The 22,578-nt window shown below is 38.3% G+C and overlaps 1 protein-coding gene across 2 annotated transcripts in view; it reads left to right on the forward strand.

Annotated features, from left to right (window-relative positions):
* Positions 1 to 4,330: 4,330 nt before the first annotated feature.
* The window catches only part of LOC126095068 (septin-2), a 53,097-nt gene continuing 34,849 nt past the window's right edge, over positions 4,331 to 22,578 (forward strand). Inside the window, exons 1-6 of one of the 2 annotated variants that reach the window (XM_049909751.1) lie at positions 4,331 to 4,379; positions 4,640 to 4,757; positions 17,506 to 17,648; positions 17,720 to 17,913; positions 18,000 to 18,111; positions 18,196 to 18,388. In XM_049909751.1, coding sequence (XP_049765708.1) covers positions 4,356 to 4,379; positions 4,640 to 4,757; positions 17,506 to 17,648; positions 17,720 to 17,913; positions 18,000 to 18,111; positions 18,196 to 18,388 — 784 coding nt within the window. In that variant the 5' untranslated portion in view covers positions 4,331 to 4,355. Of the gene's footprint in view, positions 4,398 to 4,639; positions 4,758 to 17,505; positions 17,649 to 17,719; positions 17,914 to 17,999; positions 18,112 to 18,195; positions 18,389 to 22,578 lie in introns of both variants that reach the window. The other variant, XM_049909750.1, reaches the window with a different exon arrangement.

Consider the following 22,578-nt stretch of genomic DNA (forward strand, 5'->3'; position numbering starts at 1 on the left):
GCCTTTAGTGTTTGACGTCTTCTCCGACGGCGGTGTCATCTTCCAGTTAGACAGTTGTCAAAGTCACACGGTAATAATCGTGCAACAATGGTTTGAGGAGCATGCCAGTAAACTCACACTGAATTCTTGGTCACAAAATTAGCTGTTCTGTAACCGGTGCAACCCATCTGAGACGCTATCGGCCCTAGCTCCGTGTCCACAAACCGCCGGTCAGTTATTTACGGCAATTGCGTGACATGCGCACAGACGTCTGGTGCCACATACCTCCAGAAATCAACCAATGACTTGAAGACTCCATGCTACACAGAATCACTGCTGTATCTCGTTCCCAAGGTGGGCCAACACGCTATTAAGAAGGTGGCCGATCGTGTCTTATCTCACGAGTTATTTCCCTCGAGAGGGCAAAAGGAAGTACCGCTGCAGTTTATAATACTCAACTTCATCTGCTTACCGCCGAAGCTTAGCACGGTCAAGCTCTGCTCTCATAATGAGGAATCAGAGACAGTTCGAAAATAATAGAATTCATAAACACAACAGGAACAAATATGGACGTCTCTATCAACAACTCAACCATACTCTTGCACAGAAATTAGCGAAGTATGCTAACAAAAAAATTTAGTACATACTGCGTCCGGTGTGAGTTACAGATGCTGACATATAATGAAACATAACAAACTGAAATAAATCCAGCTTGTCATACCGGCCTAGGAAATTTTATTACATCAGAAAATCAGATGTGTAAATGGACAGTGTGTAGCCATGTTTCCAAATGGAAAACCTAATTTGTAATCCTACTGTCGCGTTCTGCATTATAATGAGCTGTTGCAATTACGGTCTACTGACACGCAAAAAACTAAACTTTAGCTCCTATCAAGCACGACACTGTATTCCCTCCTGAGTTGTTCAAATAACAGCACAGCAGACGAGAATTATTTCCAGGAGATCGTTTTCATTTTGGACGGGTATCTCGTAGCCAATAATTCTAACATGATCCCGTACTAAGAAATCAAATCAGGCGAACTATATGGCAGCGAAACTAAATGACCTTTATACTACACGCCTTTCTGAGATCTCCCGAGCGAGATACGTGAAGTAAAATGCATTACCCTCACGCTGGAGCCTTGTAAGTCTATAAGACCAAGTAAGACAACTTGGGAAATATCACTCATAGAAAAAAAAAAATCATACAGGCTTACATTGGTGCAGTTCACTCGGCGGAGAACGGGGTGTTTGTAGGGGATACGTAGATACAGGGCTATTAACCATTAACTGATTATGTAACCCACCCTCCCCTCGCAAGTTCTCTGCAAATCTGTTGATGGCTTTACTTCATAATTTTATAGTGGACAACAGCAGCCTATAAACGACTATTGCGACTACTAAACATTCGATCTCAGGTGGAACTAGCTTCACCCGAAAAAAAAAAACTTATACATGCAGGAAAGTGAGGGTCAACCACACACCGTTGCAGCCCTCATTGGCTTAATCCCGTTGAGCATGTTTTTCACTGCAGTGGATAGAATGCTCACTTCTCTGGCATTTTCAATCAGTCACGACGCTGCGAATGCATGCAAGGAACATCATCAATAGCGGATGCACACTGCAGTGGACTGAGTGCATTTGCAGCCTCGGGGCTGACTGAAAATTCCAAAGACGCGAGCATCAATAGCTGTCTACTGTAGTAGACTCTTACGCCACAGGGTTAACACGACTTAACAATAGTCTTGTAAATACGAGACTTGTGCCGAATGTCTCCTAAGAAGATACTTGTCCCGACACAACTTTTCAGCTTCCTGACATTTTCGTTCTGCTTGGTTGTCAACGAAAATTGCACCTGCTAATTCCGCCGCTACACTTCAACCTTTACTACGGAGCTGCTTGTCAGGACAATAAATCACGCCATCTGCTATGCATTAGAAGAATCCTGCCCACGAACTTCATGATGTACCCTTACATGTTGGTCAGGTTTGCTTAGCCAACAACGTTAGCAATTATGCGCATAATAAACCAGTTTATCACATGTTAAAAATAGCGATTCGTAGGCTATCGTATTCCACGCGCTGATTTATCCCACAACACGTTTTTGCAACTTTCGACTAAGTCGGTTTCAGCATTTGTTTCTTTACTTCAAACTGCTCTTTATCAACCCATTATTCGCACCATTTTTATGACATTAAGCTTGAAGCTATATAGTGCAGTAGTCTGCATGCAGACTACAAGGTGTATCTTCCACGCGGCCTAGTGGAACACGAAAGGCGTAATCATGGCAAGTGTTGTTTCAAGGAACGTGTGTAAAAGAAAGTCCATGAAAACGAAACAGCTAACTACAAAACCCTACATCATGAACAATTAATGTTTGTTTTCGCCGCATTTCACTGACCCACTAACACACTCACTAGTACGTAGATGCCGTTATCTACACGCTACTGCGTTGAATCACTCTCAGAAAGGTAAGAAAACAGGCTACTAGATATTCACGTGGACTCGAGGAAAACTAGATTATGAGTGCTGTATGAAACTGCAATGTCACTTGTACTCAAATTTACTGTGGGTTGTGAGAGGAGGGACTGGTATGAGTAAAAGTAACACTTACGAAATGTGAGCTACCGTGGATTGTAGACGTGTACATTAAATTATATGACAAAAACATTAAATTATATGACAAAAGCTGTAGAACTGTGTAAATTCGAAAGCAGCACTTTTAACATGACGTACTAATAGAACGTTCGCGGGCTGTAGAACGCGAGCAGTAATGGATGTAAACTGCACACAACCCGTGGAACAACTAGGTGCTATTGACACCAAAAAAGGTAAATGCTGACAACTCAAAATAACACGATGAACTACATTATCGTGTAGATGAACGCCAAAGTTGTCATTCTCAGACGGCTAAGAACTATTGTTTCATACAGCTTTCAGCAGTCGTTTCGGAATAATTTATGTTGCTTTCTCCCTGTTCCTTCACGGGTAAACAAAACCGCAATAAATGATCGTTAAAACTGCAGTAGCGCTTTACTATAGCGGTTCAGTATGTAAGCGGACTATACTCGTACTTTGGGTGGAAAGCTACGGGTTCTCTTTTAACCTTACATGAAGTATACGAGAAGTCAAGTGCGTGTGTTTCTAGGTTATACATACGCTTAGCGACTCACTTTCCATTTTATTAGCGATCAATGTATTTTCTTGATTTCCTGTTCGGAAAACCTCTTACAGCTAAAAAAGGAGATTCTGTATGGACTTTAGATCCAGTGACCAACCATCTCTGTGTAATCTTTCATCTATTGTGTTTCTTTATTGCTGCGAAACCTTCTATACAAGCAAGGCAATTTTACTAAGTCTCTTTATAAATAAGATGAAAACTGACACTGTTACTGCTCGCATAAAGATCATGTTTATAAGACAAAAATAAAATCACTTCATACTTTCGTAAGTGCTTAAACGACCACACTATCGGCAGTAAATACGTGAGATATCTGTTCTAAAACAAGCTTGAAACGACGATCGGAAATACTTAAGAGCAGAAGAGCGTCGCATGAAATGTCAGCGCACCGGCACTCAGGTGACAACCATTTGATGTAAGGTGTGCTTGACATTCTTTCTACGTCCACCGAAAGAAATTATAATTGCAAATCCAAAATGTAGTATGCAACGGTCTACTCACCAGATGAAGCACGGTGTTTACAACTTCTCTGTTAGACACCTGGCCAACTTCTATTAAGCCGATGAGGACGGCGAACTTCAAGCTGTCGTTCATAGCCATCCTAACTACTTCTTCAGGTCTTTTGATGTCACTAAATGGCGGACTCTGAAGGTCCGCCATGATTCTAGGTTTACTTTCTATTGTTCACCGATCAAAATATACGACACGTACACATGGAATTGTAGTTAAACAGCGTTTCCGTCACATCACATGATACTACAACATTAGCAGATCTGCCATGTTGGAAACTGATGCAGCAGGTTTGCCAACAGTATATGTTCAAATTTTAAGGTTATGTGTTACAAGTATAATTTTCCTTGTATATAAAGCTCATTGTGGCGTTACTTAGATAAAAGCTAAAAATTTCTGCCTCTAAACTGCTAACAACAGGACAGGTTACAATATATAAACAGAAGTATTGGTGCAGTAAAGTAGTCAGTAATATTAGCGATAAACGTTATGGGTTTACTCATTATTTTTGTTTTTTTGTTCTCTGTAAAATATGTATAGTCACTTCCATTAATTAATTACTAAGTTGTAGACGTCCTGTTACTTTTAATTAGATAGGTTGGTAGAACTCTTTTATATGTTTGCTTATTGGACCAAAGAAATTAACAAGCGCACTGACAGCACACAGCAGTTTATCGTTGGCACGATGGCAGCGGTTGATGTTGAGAGGGTCGGTAATAGTTTAAACGTAAATTTCGTTCCATATTAATTATTTTTCTCAGTTTATTTGTCTCAAAACATAATGTTTATAAACATATTGCCTTGTGTAGTTCACAATACTGCAGATTGTCGGAAACACTAGCGCAGTAACCTTTAGTCCAAAGGGCGTTGCAGTTAGGCGTGACCTTTTAACCATAACTGGCTGTACAGTTACAGTATTGCGTGTACCTTAAATGCTGTAATAAAACAATGAATGCATATGTATTTCAGGTGGAGCAGGGTGTTAGAAACCTGAAGCTTGCAGGTCATGTTGGTTTCGATAGTCTCCCAGATCAGCTTGTGAACAAATCTGTACAGAATGGGTTTGTGTTCAATATACTGTGTATTGGTAAGTTCGTACCGAGATAGACCATACATAAATGTGTTTAAATCAATTTTTTTTGATAGCATTCAAAGCCAGTCAAAGAAAATTTATAATATGCTGTCGCGGGTTTCCAAACTGCACTCCACCCTTCCATACTACATAGTCATTGCCATACCAGAAACGTGTTCTTTATTTAGAAGAAATGTGTCGTACTCTGGTACTACAGTAATATCCATTGTATCAAGAGGTATCATTCTATTATTGACATGACAAATCTTTGTTACCATAATAACGTAATCTGTTATTTTCATTACCTCCATTGATCTGACCGCAATAAAATAAACTCGTAGCGCTCCCCCCCCCCCCCTCTCCCCCCTTCATCCTGTTACAGGTTGTTTCACATCAGGTGGCCTCAACTGAAGATGCTTCGAGCTTGACCATCAACAATTTTGTTGAAGATTGTACAAAATGAATTTCCACCAAGTTTCAGCTCAATCTGTAACTTTGTGTAGCAGTAGAGCCATTTTCACGAGGCCCACTTCCTTCAGAAATGAAAAGGTGCAAAACAGTCCTAAAGCCCAACAAGTCATTGTTGCTGACGTAATATATTAAGATAAAAAAAACTGTCCATGGTATACCTTCAAATCTGCTGTAAGAACATAGCATGTGAAATTTTTCTCTGTATTTTGCTAATTGGTAGTGAATAAAGGGTAATGAAAACTTTCCTACTGGCTTCTGAATACCAAATTTTGCATACTAAAACATTATTCATCCTAAAAATGAAATTCCATTTTTATAATGACTTGATGTGAGAGAGAAGAGTATATTTAAGCACCAGTGTAACTCCAGTTAAGGTGCAAACATTTGACTTTTTTGGGGGGGGAGGGGGGGCACATGACATTTAAAAGTTAAACTTACCTTTGCTACTTTTGGTTAATAGTTCTCATGTACCCTCTCATTTACAAATAGTTATTGGAACTAACACAGTTTGGATATTCAATAATGGCAAGTTAAAAAGTTTGTTTTAATATATAAAATAAATTAGTTTCCACCTGTTGCACATTTAACAGAGAAGAGGCATGGAATAACATCTTTTTGGTTATGTGGAAAAATCTTATGAAGCTTTTTACGAATTTGATGCATAATATTTTGCTGATAGCCAGAGCTTTTAATTATGATTACTTGGTAATAACACTTTTCCATGTTTCTACTACTTGTACTTTAGGGATGTGGCTCTTAGGCATGTGAGACTTTGTCCATTGGAAATTTGATGACCATAGAGCTTCAAAATTGCTAAAATATACCAAAAGAAAACGATAAAACTATGATAAAGGTTTATTTTTTTATGAATTTTAACAGGTAACAACTTGATGATGACTGCACTTTGGTACAAAATATTGTTGGTGTTATATCCACAATTACTTATTAGCCTAAATTCATAAACAAACATTAAATATCAAACAAGGCAAAGGTACACCTAAACCAACTACTACACACATTGTATCCAGAAAACCCGAGAGCAAAAAGCAGTTCCATCACTCCTGCAAGGTATTGGTTCAAGTGAAACAGACAATGTGTACCATTGTATTCATCTGGGACATCTGGCAACACTAAAATTGTGTTGTCTACTTAAGTTTTATGTTTCCTTGTAAATTTGCCATGTGTGATGCTGGTAATCTGACCACCATAATGATTCAGAGGTGTTTTTTCTCTCTATAACAACTGAGATACCAAATTAGGCCTGTATTAGCTATATTACTCTAAGAGTTTATACTTCCATGCGTACAATGATAAACATACATAGTGATGTTTCCTGTAAATGGTGAATTTGAACTAAAACAGATATGTGAGATATTTCAGTGCACTTCATATAGTGCAAGTATATTGATCCTGACCCTTTCTTCAGATCTTTCCCTTGTTCCTCGAAACTAATAGTAAGCTGAACAGTTTCTTATGTAGGAACATACAAAATGCATAGTTATCTCACAACTCTTGATACAGTTTCTGCAAATGTGTCTACACAGGTAACATGTTCCCATGCAGTATGCCGCACCATACCATCCTCTTTTATGTCACCTCCAATTCCATCAACTGCACTCTTTCTGTGAGCTGTAACAAAGAAGCTACATTCAGCTGGAAATCATCCATGTTACAGAAGATTTTTAAAAATTCATGTTTTTTTAACTGAGATGGTGCTGCTCAATCACTTTAGTAATGAAAGAAAGTAACTTTATGCCCCCATTGAGGAAAATCAGTTAAAATAGCCTTACAGAAGGTGGCAGCAACATAATTTTCATGATTTGTACAATGATACAAAACACCATATGAAGCTGCCTTAATTCATTACTATCAGGACCTTGGTAGTGTATCACAGCTGTGAGTAATGACAGTTTGAAAACTGCAGTGAGCTTGCATTTTTCGTTTTCGAAACCTGATGGATGATGCAGAATTGTTTCACCATACTCCAAAATTGCCTTAAGTGTTTGAAGTCTCTGTGCTGTCTAATTCTGTTGTAGATGTGGAGAGAGATCAGCATTTCAGAAACTTTTTTTTTTTTATGCGCAGATGCTTCTGTGATGGCCATCGGTTGAGTCATCTTCATTGGAGCTGGTTTTCCACAAACCCACTGGAGGAATATAATGTTTTTGGTAACGCCAAATTCAGAAAGAAATTTTTCCGTAGAATTTACTCCACAGTTTTGGCATTCTCGCTTTATGCGGATAATATCTGCATTGTTTGTAAATTATAGTATCTTGTGAGGCAGTTTATGCACAAGTAACTGCACCCTCTCATGATATACATCTTCATCTTTCTCTGTTGTAGGAAGTACATGAGGAGGTCAAATAAGAATGTTGCTGTGTAAATAATTTTTAAGCTTCTTTGATATGTGAAAAATGTCATATTAACACATTGAGCTGCTGGTAAAATACTTTATTTATACAACCAGTTGCAGTCATCTGACCATCATCAGGTTCACAAAAGTATTAACAACATTATGTTAGACAAAATATAGAGTTGTGATTGTAAGATGGTAAAACCATAAATATTACACTTTTATCATATCACAGTATAAATTATGTCACCAGTCTATAAAAACTGTGCTAGGGAGGCTACATATTCATAGTAAAACTGTAAGTGGCAATAACAGTGTGAGCAGTCATACCACACAGAACGTAAATGTGTACACACTCTAGTACAGTTTTTATAGGCTGATGATGTAATTCGTGTTATAGTGTGATTCATTATTTTATCATTTGATGGTGGTGGTGGTGATGATGATGATGATGATGATGATGATGACAATGGCGATGACGATGACGATTTTATGTTTCACCTAACATGATGCTGTGAATATTTTTATGAACTTAAGGATGGTCAGATGATTGAAACTGGTTGCATAAATAAAGTATTTTACCAGCAGCTCAACAGGCTAATATGACATTTTTCAAACATATGAGGGCTGTGGAGCACAACCTCCTGAAAATATACTCTTTTTAATATGCATGTTAAGGTCCCTTTTCTGCACGAGAACTCTTTTTACCAGGTTATATGGATTTGACACCCTTTGTCCTGGGAAACATCCTGCTAATATCACAGATGTGGGAACATTTAGTCCCATCACAGATTGTTCAATTGTAGATCACTCCTCGCAAGGTGTTTCACAAACAACTATCTCTCTTCATGTTGGTGACTAGTGCATTTTTAGCTCAGCAGACTACTTTTACAATGCTGTATGTCAGGAATTAAAGACCAACTTTGAATTTGTTCTCTTTTTTTTTTCCCCCACTATTAGGTTTCACTATTGGGTATGTTCAACATTTCTTTGATCATCTGGTTGTAATCTAAACATGTAAGACTTAGATGTATTAATACTTTAGCCCATCAGAGGATGCCTTACCAAAGCCAGCAAATTTTTCATTCCCTTTTGTGTTTGCCTGTTGGTAGTACAACACTTCTGCTGCCTAGTGAATGGCCTCCCTGTACTTCTACATTATTGGCATTAAAGACACAGCTTGCATTACATTGCTTCAGTTCATTAGGTTCACCAATTATTGTAGAGTTCCTAATAATTGCTTCTTCAACCTGATGCATCTTTCACTTTACATAGTCTTTTTATCTCTTGAAGCATTTTTTTGAAACTTCAGTGGTGATGTTCTGACAATGGATTAACTGAAGAGTTAGATAGCATTTCACCAATTCCATACCAGACTGTCATCTTTCAACATAACCTAGATCTAGGGCTATATTACAGATCAGTATGTCATTACATCCAAGATTTGGTGTTGGGCCATTCCATACTAAGTACCCACGTAACCATCAGTGATTTTGCTGAAATTTTGTGTGAACATTCACTCATCTTCTAATGAAGATTAGTAAAGTTTTACTTTCGCCAATATAATACTTTTAAAGGTACAGCCACTTGTGTGATCCGGTAGTGCAGCTATTGAAAGTGTGCCCCAGAATTTTCATCAACTTTGAGATGTAATATCTCTGGCACTATTTTTGTGAAACAAACAAAACTAGACCATCTTATACAACTTTCTGCCCTCTGCTAAGCAAAGTAATTTAAAAAAAAAATCTTGAGTAATTGTTATGTGTATAATTAAAAGCAAAAAAAAGTAAGTGTAGTCATTTATATCTCCAGAAGTAATTGCATGATAAACCTGAAGCTTTGTATGTAATAACTTATCAGTACAAGGTTTTAGAATATAAAGTTTCATTCTCCCACTGCTTTCTAATATTTCACAAATTGAGGGCAAAATTGATAATTTTCGTAAAAACACCAAAAAATGGTAATTTTTAGCCCTCTTCCACAAAAAAGTCTTCTCCAAAGCCTTTTAAACCATTTGCATTAGAGAAACTGTGTTCTAAACCACCTAAAAAAATTTGGTTTTTGCAATGCAAACATATAAGATGCTATAAAATGACGGCGAAGTGGAGATACATTTGAAATACAGTCCTATACCTAATTTCCCCAAATTGAACCTGACTTTTTTTTATTATGTTCTAGAATTGTTTAGTACTCTCCGGAAAGGTAGTATTGAAAGTCCTGCTGACTGGGAAGTGAGAAAGAGTCAGAACAACTGAAAAACTTAAAAAGGGAGGGCAGGGGGGCATGTACAAGGTGCATTCAAGTTCTAAGGCCTCCGATTTTTTTTTCTCCGGACTGGATAGAGATAGAAACATGCGCATTGTTTTAAAATTAGGCTGTGTTCATTGTCAATACGTCCCAGAGATGGCAGCACCGTACGGCAGATGGAATTTTACCGCCAGCGGCGAGAATGAGAACTGTTTTAAATACTTAAAATGGCAACGTTTTCCTTACTTGAACAGCGTGCAATCATTCGTTTTCTGAATTTGCGTGGTGTGAAACCAATTGAAATTCATCGACAGTTGTAGGAGACGTGGTGATGGAGTTATGGATGTGTCGAAAGTGCATTCGTGGGTGCGACAGTTTAATGAAGGCAGAACATAGTGTGACAACAAACCGAAACAACCTCGTGCTCACACAAGCCGGTCTGACGACACGGTCGAGAAAGTGGAGAGAATTGTTTTGGGGGATTGCCGAATGACTGTTGAACAGATCGCCTGCAGAGTTGGCATTTCTGTGGGTTCTGTGCACACAATCCTGCATGACAACCTGAAAATGCGAAAAGTGTCATCCAGGTGGGTGCCACGAATGCTGACGGATGACCACACGGTTGCCCGTGTGGCATGTTGCCAAGCAATGTTGACGCGCAACGACAGCATGAATGGGACTTTCTTTTCGTCGGTTGTGACAATGGATGAGATGTGGATGCCATTTTTCAATCCAGAAACAAAGCGCCAGTCAGCTCAATGGAAGCACACAGATTCACCGCCACCAAAAAAATTTCGGGTAACCGCAAGTGCTGAAAAAATGATGGTGTCCATGTTCTGGGACAGCAGGGGTGTAATCCTTACCCATTGCGTTCCAAAGGGCACTACGGTAACAGGTGCATCCTACGAAAATGTTTTGAAGAACAAATTCCTTCCTGCACTGCAACAAAAACGTCTGGGAAGGGCTGCGCATGTGCTGTTTCACCAAGACAACGCACCCGCACATCGAGCTAACGTTACGCAACAGTTTCTTTGTGATAACAACTTTGAAGTGTTTCCTCATGCTCCATACTCACCTGACCTGGTTCCTAGTGACTTTTGGCTTTTTCCAACAATGAAAGACACTCTCCGTGGCCGCACATTCACCAGCCGTGCTGCTATTGCCTCAGCGATTTTCCAGTGGTCAAAACATACTCCTAAAGAAGCCATCGCCGCTGCCATGGAATCATGGCGTCAGCGTTGTGAAAAATGTGTATGTCTGCAGGGCGATTACATCGAGAAGTAACGCCAGTTTCATCGATTTCGGGTGAGTAGTTAATTAGAAAAAAAATCGGGGGCCTTAGAACTTGAATGCACCTCATATCTCTTATCACAACTCGTCATGGCATACTTCAGCCGTTTTTCTGCTCTGATAACCACAGACTCAAACTGGTTATAAACTTCAAAAAGTTACCTCTGCTTTACCACAGCACTGGACATCGAGGTAGTAAAATAGTTGTGTAACAGCTGCAACACACATAATTTAAACTGCCTTCAAGTTTTACACCATTGTCACATTATGTAACCTTAGGGGAAGTTCATAGCAGTCTACCTGACATTTTGTGGAAGTATTCATATTATAGAGAATTCTGAGTATGACTCTTCATTGTATGATGCTGTTGACATCATAGTTTAATTCCAGTTTGAAATGTAGCATATTTTGGTTTTGCTTGTTTTTGCTTAGTTAACTGTGTATTTGAACCAATAAAAAATGTGTTGCTATGGTCCATGGTGGCTTAACCACTGCTGGTTTCTTGTGAAGTGAGAAAACCAGCATCTCCTTCGCTGCAGGGCCCATACCTGATAGAGGTTCAATAGCAGACACAAGTGGGTTTTTTACCACAGGTTCCTAAGCCTGATAGAGATTTTTTTACGCAGGTGCCCAAATCTGATGGTAAATTTTTTAAGTGTCAGAGGACAAAGCTAGAAGAGGCCTCTTTAGGACCCTAAGTGTATGTTGTCTTGAAGCTGCTTGAATTTGTTATGTTTCATTCATTTGCTATATGCTGTCCTGACAAAAATTGTGTTGCTGGCCACATAATGTCACAGAGAGTGCTGCAATAACTGCAACAATGAGCCATTCGGGAAACCAATACTTGTTACTCCTCGATAGCTAATAAAAAGGGTTTTCTGGGCCATGTTGCTGCATAAAGCTTATTAAAGCATACCGGTACATCTTCTTAGCGTAAGTCTCACAGATATTAAGTTTGTCAGATGTTACTGATCCACCCAACCCACCACCACTCTTTTTTTTCCATAAACACATGCTGCATATTGCCCTGACTGGTTGTCCAGTGTTAATATATCAACAGTGTAGGAAAAGATAAATTGCTGATTACCGTAAAGAATGCATATTAAGTTGGAGACAGGCACAGTTAAGACACATACATAAAGCTTTCGACCACAGCCTTTAGCAACAAAAGAGAAACACAGACCGAGTTGCTGGAGTTCGTGGTCATGTGCGCATGAAGTGTGCTTTCTTGTGTGTATGAATCTTGTCCTTTTGTCTTTTGCTAATGCAGGTGGTTCTGAACGCATTATGTAAGTGCCTTAATTGTGCGTGTGTCCAATTTAATATGTCTTCTTGATGGTAAGTAGCAATCTATCTTTTACTACATTGTTGACATTTCTACCTGGAGTTGATTTGAAAATCCCCTGGCCTGAATAGTTGTTTCATTAATTGGCAAAAAAAGTGATATTCTCTGCTTCCTGCTACAGTATGTCCATGGTAAAAAAACCACTCTTCTTTTAATGTTTTATTTCCTTCCATTTCTTCTTTACTGATGAAAGCAAGTTTATTGCCATTAATGCTGTCAGTGCAAAAGCAAGAAGGATTAGACCTCCAGTGAGAACAATATGCTGCATGCATTTTTGAAAAAGAGTTATGGATAGGAAATATCTGAGAGACCAATTTCAAATAATGACTGCCATCAGCTGTAGAATGGGATGTCGACAATGAAAATTTGTGCCGGACCGGGAGAAGAACCCAGATTTCCTGCTAATTTTCATTGTTGTCATTCCATTCTACAGCTGATGGTAGTCATTATTCGCAATTGTGAATTCATGGGATTTGTTTAGTAACGGCTGTGGTCGCTGCAGTACATCATCATCAGAATAACACTGGCTCTGCAATATCATATATATCTACAAGACTTCCGTTAAGGAGAAGGATGCTGTAATAAACTTTATGCACCCACATGGCCTGGAAAATTCATTTTATTGGCTGTCAAGGAGTGACAACTGATGGATTCTGGAGTAGCTCATTGTTGCAGTTATTCCAGCACTGTCAGGGACACGTGGCTAGCAGTACAGTTTTTCTAATGACAGTGTACAGCAAACTAATGAAATCTGTAACAAATTTAAGTAGCTTCTAAGAAACATCAACATAAGATCCTAGAGAGACCTCTTCTTTGTACTCTGACACTTAAAGGAATTCATCATCAGGCTTGACACTTGTGGTAAAAGAACCCTTTGGTGGCTGTTGTTGCGCAGCTATTGGGTGTGGTCCCAATGGCAATGGCGATGCTGGTTTTTTCATTGTACAACAGACCAGCAGTGGTAAGCCACCGTGGACCATTTACACAGTTTTTCATCAGTTCACAGAAAACTTTGTACTGGTAAGTTATTACGTGCAAAATGTCAGGTTTGTCCTGCAGTTGCTTCTGAAGATACAATTGGGTAAATTCTTTTTCAAGCACCTGTTTCTTTGGCTGACTTTGCTTCAGACCATTTATACGAAAATTGCTCTCCTTTTTTTTTTTTTTTTTTTTTTTTTTTTTTTTTTTTTTTTTTTTTTTTTTTTTTTTTTGGCCTAGTTCTATTTATTTCAAGAAAATATTATGATAGATGATATGTCTCAAAGCATGTGAAAACTCAGGGGTGCATTTTCAGTAGTTGCCCACTGGGGTCAAACAAATGACTATATCTCTGGAATTGAAACTAAAACATAGCCAAAGTTAATTGGGGACATTTGTGAATGTTCACGCTAAAAAATCAGCAAAATGGTGTCATGGTAACCTCTAAACCAATTAGTATAGAATGTTATTAACTCTTGCACAATATTTTGTCAGTAATCTCTGTCTTCGTTATTACGCTATCTTCCACCTTTAAGCTTTGGTTTTCAAATCTCATTCGGTACAGTCCCCAATAATCAGTCTTTTCTTATCATACTGTCCAGTAAGTCTCCCCTGACCTAGGGTTCTGGGCAACTTTTCCGCAATGCTTTCCATTTCCTAAACCTCGCCAGTCCTTTCCCTTCATTCCTCTTCCTTCCTCTTCAACCCTTCTGCCAAAAGGAGGAGCCACTGACTCCAAAAGCTTGTACATTTCCTTAGCTTTCATGTGTTTTTTCTCCTGCTGCCATTTGGTGAGTAGATTTTTTTATCTACAAAATTCTTCTCATAGTATTGTAAATCCCATTTTTCTTAAGTTTCTTCATGAGGCACTGTTGTAGCTTCTCTGTGATATCACTCAGTGTGTACATTGAACAAGCAGTAAAGGAAATAAAGCAGAAATTTAATCAGGTGATTGTGAGGAAATTAGATTACAAAAGAGACACTAAAAGTACTTGATTTTTGCTATTTGTATAGCAGTATAACTGGTGATGCAGAAGTAGACGACATAAAATGCGCACTGGTATTGAAGGTGGAAGCTTTTCTGAAGAAGAGAAATTTGTTGCCTTCGAATATAAATTTTAAGTGTTAGGAAGTCTTTGCTAAAGGTATTTCTGTTAAGTGTAGCCATTTTAGAAAGTAAAATGTCGACAGTAAACAGTTCGGAAAAAAGGAAACAAAAGTTTTTGAAATCTGATGCTACAGAACAATACTGAAAATTAGACAAGTAGATCAGATAACTAATGAGGAAGTAGTGAATCATGTTGGAGAAAACAGAAATTTGTGGCACAACCTGCCATCAAGGAATTGTCAGTTTGGTAATAGAGGGAGTTGTAGGGGGTACAAATTGTCGAGGGAGACTAAGGCTTGAATAGAGTAAGCAGGTTGAAATGGATGTAGGGTGCAGCAGTTACACAGACATGAAGAGGCTTGCGCACGATAGACTAGCAAGGACAGCTGCATCGAATCTGACTTCAGACTGCAGGCGGCAGCTACTACTACTACTAGCACTTTTATAGCTTTAAGTTGCCATCACTGCAATGAGCCCTGATCAGCTGATGTGTCAACAATGTTTTGTTTAAAGCCTCAAAAATACATTTCGAGGAGACGAGTCTGCTTGAAATGTCCACATTAGTTGAACAATGTTCTGTTGTTTGTTTTTTACTTGCTGAAGGCAAGAAACCCGTGAGTATATACTGTATAGAATGTTTAAAGTTAAAGTTAAGGTGAAGGTTGTATGAAACGTGCAAATTTTTACAAGTGGATAGAGCAGTTCAAAACTGGTCGCGACTCTGTGACTGACGAACACCGTTCTGGCCAACCAGTTGCAGTTTCAACTCCCTCACTTGAAAGTCGAATTGATGACATATTCGTGCCGACCGTCATGTGAGGGTGGAAATGATAGTTGATAAGGTTTGAGTTAGTGCTGGTACAGTTCATAACATTATCTGCAACAAGCTGAAGTACCACAAAATGTGCTAGGTGGGTCCCAAAGGAGTTGACGAGTTAGTACTGGTACAGTTCATAACATTATCTCCAACAAGATGAAGTACTGCAAAACATGTGCTAGGTGGGTCCCTAAGGGGTTGACGTGGCTACACAAGGAAACAAGGTTGAGAATGTGCACTGAGCTAAAGGAACATTATGAAAGAGAAGGTGAGCACTTCCTCAACAAAATTTTAACTTGTGATGAAACTTGGGTTCACTATTATGAGCCAGAATCAAAATGACAAAGCATGGAGTGGAAGCACACCAACTCACCTGTCAAGAAAAAATTCAAAACCCAAGCATCAGCAGGAAAATTCGTGTTGATGGTGTTTTGGGATGTTGAAGGTCCAGTTTTCTGTGATTATCTCAAAGTGTAGAGGACAATGAACAGCTAATACTACTCGGATTTGCTTTTAAACAGAGTGAAACCAGCCATGAGAGAGAGACGTCGTGGATCTCAAAAGAGGGGCGTGATTCTCCAGCAAGACAACGCAAGTCCTCATATTGCTCAACAAACCTGTGAAACCATCGACAAAATGGGTGGAAAGTACTGCCTCTTCCCCCTTAAAGTCCTGATTTAGCACCTAGTGATTTCCATTTGTTTGGTGCACTGAAGAAGGCATTACGTGGGATGAGATTCCAGGACAATTAGGACATGAAAAAGTTTGTGGGAAATTGGTTCAAACATCAAGATAAAGAGTCCCTTGCATCCAGAATAAAAAAGCTTGTAGCCTGTCGGAACAAGTGTTTAAATGGTCAAGGGGATTATGTTGAAAAGTAGAAAAAGTATTGTTTTGCAAAAGTAAATGCTAGTAAATGCTTTTTCCTCCAGACCAGTTTGTCTCTTTAGTTATTGAATGACCCCATATTTTACAGAATAAACCTTTAAGAAATCATTATAATAAATAATGTACATAGAAGTTTTGTGCCTTTAGAATTTAAATTGCTTTTTCTCTATTGATCCCAATGTCTGTTCTTGACCGCTGTATGACCTTACCAGAATATCTGGAGGAGGGTCTCTTGTAAAGTTTTCTTGCTGTATGGGTGAATTGTGATTGACTATATACCAAACACATTCTGTTTTGTTGCATGGGTATGTAAGAAAAACATCATATTCACCTGGTGTGGCTACATTTTCAATATTTCATGTCAAATGAGCAGCAGTATTGTTCAAAGAAGTGAGGGTGCAACAAAATTAAGATATAGGGACAGAATATATCAATAATGTGTAGTAGAGAATATTATGCTGTAGTGCTCACCAATGAAATTGTGCAGTAGTGCTCAACAGTGAAAAAAATTATAATATTTAGTAAATGGAACATAATAGACTTAATGGCAGACACTGTATCTTTATTGTTTTCAGTGGAACAATGTGTATAAAAAATAGTTTTTCACTATCAGGAAAATTGGTTACTACTTTTGTAAAGGAGTATAACTTTAAACTTATGTTAGAGGTTATCAAAAAATATGAATGCGCAGACATTTTAACAGTTTCCAGAATGAAATTTTCACTCTGCAGCGGAGTGTGCACTGATATGAAACTTCCTGGCACATTAAAACTGTGCCCGACCGAGACTCGAACTCGGGACCTTTTCCTGCAAGTTTCGCAGTTTGGAAGGTAGGAGACGAGATACTGGCAGAAGTAAAGCTGTGAGTACCGGACGTAAGTCGTGCTTCGGTAGCTCAGATGGTAGAGCACTTGCCCGCGAAAGGCAAAGGTCCCGAGTTCGAGTCTCGGTCGGGCACACAGTTTTAATCTGCCAGGAAGTTTCATTTTAACAGTTCTTTAGAGTGACATATTTATATTTTTGAATATTTAAATGAAACTGTATAAGTACTGCAAAATGCATTAAACTACTGTACAGACGGTTGTATCTTCATGTCATCTGATGACCCGGGAATAAATTTGAGAACTTGGACGCTGTTGTAACTTCTCATCTGTCATACACATCTTGGAAAAGATAAATATTATCTTTTCTTATGAATTGCTGTATTCATAAGTAATTGTTTTAATATACTAATAATGAGAGTTGCTTATTTTGTGTGTTTTCCAGGTGAGACTGGTCTTGGAAAATCAACGTTGATGGACTCATTATTTAATACAAATTTTGAATCTGCTCCGAGCCCTCATAATCTCCCATCTGTTAAATTGAAAGCTCACACATATGAACTACATGAGAGCAATGTAAGATTGAAGGTGAGTAAGAAATACCTTAACTGAAAATTTGGTGATGTGAGGATATAGATAATATGTCATATATTTTTCAGCTCACTATATGTGACACTGTTGGTTATGGTGACCAAATTAACAAGGAAGACAGCTTTAAAGCTGTTGTTGATTACATAGATGCACAGTTTGAAGCATATTTACAAGAAGAGCTCAAGATAAAAAGATCCCTTTCGACTTACCATGACAGTAGGACTCATGTTTGCCTCTATTTCATCTGCCCTACAGGCCATGGGTATGTCCAAGTGAAATATAGTGTGGCGATTTTATTACATTGTAATATATGTTCATAAATATATTAATATTTCTTCTTTTTTCTAGATTGAAATCTATTGATCTTGTATGCATGAAAAAATTGGACACAAAAGTTAATATTATCCCAATTATTGCTAAGGCAGATACGATCTCAAAGACTGAACTCCAGAAATTTAAGGTATTGTAGCAGTGTTAGTAAGGAAACGGAAAGTATGTTTACACATCATTATCCACTTCAGACTTATTGTTTTCACATTTTCAGCAAAAAATTATGTCAGAGTTGACAAACAATGGGGTACACATTTACCAGTTTCCTGTAGACGATGAGTCTGTGGCAGAAATTAACACAACAATGAATGCTCATGTCCCATTTGCTGTTGTTGGCAGTACTGATTTTGTGCGTGTAGGCAACAAGATGATGCGTTCCAGACAATATCCTTGGGGTACAGTGCAAGGTAAGCAATAAATAATTCACAGTTCGTTGTTCACAAGTTACTTTTTCGTGTTGTCACATTAATGAACTATTAATTTTTTTAGAGTAATGTATTAGTGATTTAAACTAAGACAACCCTTTAATTAAAAAAGGAGCAAAGTGGTGCAGTGGTTAGCACACTGGACTGTTCAAATACAAGATGTTCATTGTGATTTAAATTGTCTGTGGTTTCACTTAATCACTTAAGGCAAATGCTGGGATAATTCTTCAAAAAGGGCAATTCACTAATCGAGTTTGTGCTGTGTCTCTAATGACCTCATTTTTACCATTTGAAAGTGAGATTTTGTTAATCAGATGGAAAGTGTGTTCCGTCTTTTTCTTTGAAAGTAAGAGTTATGTAAACACTACAAAAAGGCTTTTCAGAGACCTCTACCAATCACATAGTTTGTTCACTTAGGCTAATTAAGACATTTAATGAAGCAAAATGTTTTGAGGTGCAAACCTTATCTTTAGGCTACTGTGGCTGTATAAAAGCATTTAACAAATGTACATACAAATATTAATGATCTGTACAGTCTTAACATGTGTTGTGGTCATTCTGCAGAGAAGAAAAACCTAATGAACGAATATTCACTTTATTGGTCTGCTGTTCACATAAACATAATTGGATAATGATTCAGTTTGTTTATATGAAATGACTACTGTCTTTCGGTGTGTTCAGTTGCCCCTGTTGTTATGGCTTCTTGGATTCTGTTAACCGCTGTTCATAAACTTGCAAGGGACACTCAAAACACTACATGACAATAAACTGTCTTCTGCACTAGGGACAGGATGGGCAAAACAAAGCTTGTTTCTTTTAATCAGGGATGTGTCGATCCTGGTGTTATAAATCACTTGTAGTATCTTGTGCACATCTTGCTGTCACACTCTGATTTTGGTTAATGAAATAATTTATAAAATTACTTTAACAATTTGGTATTATATAATTATGACAGTATAAAAATGATTTTGAAGAATTGCAAAGGTATTACCATTGGAACCCAGATTCATATATATTTTTAATTATATTTTCCATTTTAACAGTACTGAATCTTTGTTGGTGTAGAATTGAAGAGTTCTAGAAATCTGTAACTGGATTTAGGGTCTCGATTGTTCCTCTTTTAGCCATGGATGAGCATTTAATGGTAAATAAATTTACACTTTTTCATAAATTTATTTGTAATACATTTAAAATGTGACTAGTCACTGTGATGAGTGATTATTGTACCAGAAGTACTAAAACTAAGCTTTTTAATACAGATGTAATCTGTAACTGTAAGTATTAAGATTTGATTACTGTATGTAAGTAGAATAAACTGGGATAGAAATTCCGATTGTTGATTTTAATAATCATAAATAACTAACTGCAATGGTTGTAGATGTCCAGGTCAGTTCAGGGTCAAGCCATCTGTAGCTGAGAGTCTGGAGCTGTTATGATTCAGTTACTTTAAACCCGTAAGTGTTCGTGGTGACTGAGTGGCAGTTGGATTTGAATGTTGCTGGTGATTAATGTGGTTAATGTTTTGTAAAGTGTTGATTTGCAAACAAAATCATTACCTAAGTCATTACTCAATATTTCAGTATATTTTCATAGTGTTCTGTGCAGGAACATTTATAAACTTTAACTGCAGATGGTATTATAAGGAGAAAGATATAGACACTACAATGCTGCAGTCCTTTAAAAAACACTCATTCAGTGAGAAACATAATGTGCCTGAAGGGATGTGCAATATGTTTGCTTATACCCCAAAGATATAAAAAAAATTGTGATAACTTTTGAGAGCAGATTGGTTCATTGAAAAATATTCAAGAAAATAATGATTGTAGAAAATCTTCGGATGATGATGAAACAAGCTATATTCCTCCACCTTCATCTGTTCTAGAGACACTAATATGTCTCTTCAAGAATTAGAGACCCCTTTACTTCGTACAGAACTTAAGATGAAGCAGTATTCCACCAAAAAATTAAAAACCATTGATTTAGCACTTAAAAATTTTTTTTTTTTGCTAATGCAGAGGATTTCTCTGAAAATGAATGTGCCATTGGAACAGTCAGTAATAAGTAACGTAATAGGTAGTAGTTGTTCAAGTAGTTGGAAACAAAAAGTAATGCTACTAACTTGTTGCCTGAATCTTGGAGTAATTTTTTTAATGAAAATGACGAAATAAGCAGAGTAATGCCAGGGAAGTAAGATTGTGTAACTGTGAGGGTGGAAGATGGAGATAGATCAGTATACATAAAATACTTATTTTGTTCAATTTAAAAGAAGCATATAAAAGTTTCAAACTAAATTTCCGGCAATGTAGATAGGGTTTATAATGTTGCTTAAAATCCGTCTTGATTGCAAAAAAATTTTTTTTTATTATTTATATGACCGGTTTCGGTTCATTCAGAACCATCTTCAGATCTGATATTTCCGTTACAGGAGTAACACGTCCAAATCCAGCAACTTTCACATGCTACGTCACATACATTTCCTGTAACGGAAATATCAGATCTGAAGATGGTTCTGAATGAACCGAAACCGGTCATATAAATAATAATAAAAAAAAAAAAATTTCTTGCAATCAAGACGGATTTTAAGCAACATCTGATTACTGTTATCCCATAAGACATTATGTCTGTTTTTGCAAAATGTAGATAGGGTTTTCTAAATTTGCATAACTGCACACAAAACAACTGTGTTTTACTTGGTCATAGCGGACCACACTCAGTAACTGCACTACACATCAGTATGTGAAACTAATGATAGAAAATGCTAAGCTCCATATCTTAACCAATGGAGAATTGGCCTCTTATAAACACTGTTTAGCAAAAGTGCTGTGGAACCCAGTATCATTTCACTGTGTTGCTTCATTCAGCTTTTGTTTGTCAGCTGAGTTCTGACTTTCCTTGAATCTGAGATGAAGCTCTTTTTATTTACAGAGCAGTTTTCTAACATGGCTATTAAACCACAGTGGGTCTTTCCCACCCCTTAAGACCTTGTTCGGAACATACTTGTCTTAGGTATGTTGAACAACACTTTCGAACTTTTGTCATTTGTGTTCCACAGCTTTGTCTTCATCACTGAATATTTGATGCTGACTACACAGATACTCAGCAGTTTGTATCCCATCACTGCTGCTAAGCTAAAATATCTTGCAACCGTATTTAATATTCTTACACCACACTTATGAGAATCAAAGGATATGAAGGGAAGGAAATAATTGAGCAGGGAGTGAGACAGTCTTGTAGATTATCCCTGATGTTACTCAGTCTGGACATTGAGCAAGCTGTGAAGGAAGCCAGGAGAAATTTTGAAAGGTAATTAAATTTCAGAGGAAAGAAATAAGAACTGTGACGTTTGTTGACAACATTGTAATTTCGTCCAAGATGGCAAAGAACTTAGAAGATCAGTTGAATAGGAAGGATAGTGACTGGGAAAGGTGTTATAAACTGAATATCAGTAAAATAGCATGGATAGGGAAGCAGTTTAGCATGGATAGGGACTGCGACTTCTGTGTTCGGATGCGGGCTGAGTTGGCATCCCTTCGCTCCCAGCTTCAAGCAGTGTTGGCTTCGGTCACACAGCTTGAGGCTGTTGCCAATGGGCATCACTGTGGGGGTCCGGATGGGGGTTTGTCGGGGACGGCCAGCTCGTCCCACGCATCCCCCAATCGCACTATGGCTGTGACTGCCCGGGATACTGCCCACATTGAGGCTGACCCCTCACCAGTGGTAGAGTGTAAGGTCGTCTCGAGGTGTGGCAGGGGGCGAAAGACATTCCGGAGGGCTAAGCGGAAGGCCTCTCCAGTTTGTCTGACGAACCGGTTTCAGGCTCTGTCTCTGTGTGATACTGATCTTCGGCCAGACATGGCTGCTTGTCCTGTTCCAGAGGTTGCCCCTCAGTCTGCAAGATCCAGGCGGTCGCAGGGGGTGAGCTTACTGGTAGTTGGAGCTCCAACGTCAGGTGCATAATGGGGTCCCTTAGGGATATGGCAGCAAGATAGGGGAAGAAAGCCAATGTGCACTCTGTGTGCATACCAGGGGGAGTCATTCCAGATGTGGAAGGGGTCCTTCCGGATGACATGAAGGGTACAGGGTGCACCCATCTTCAGGTGGTCGCTCATGTCGGCACCCATTGGTGCTATGGATCGGAGGAAATCCTATCTGGCTTCCAGTGGCTATATGAT

The sequence above is a fragment of the Schistocerca cancellata genome, chromosome 8 (genome assembly GCF_023864275.1).
Source record: "Schistocerca cancellata isolate TAMUIC-IGC-003103 chromosome 8, iqSchCanc2.1, whole genome shotgun sequence".
NCBI lineage: Eukaryota > Metazoa > Arthropoda > Insecta > Orthoptera > Acrididae > Schistocerca > Schistocerca cancellata.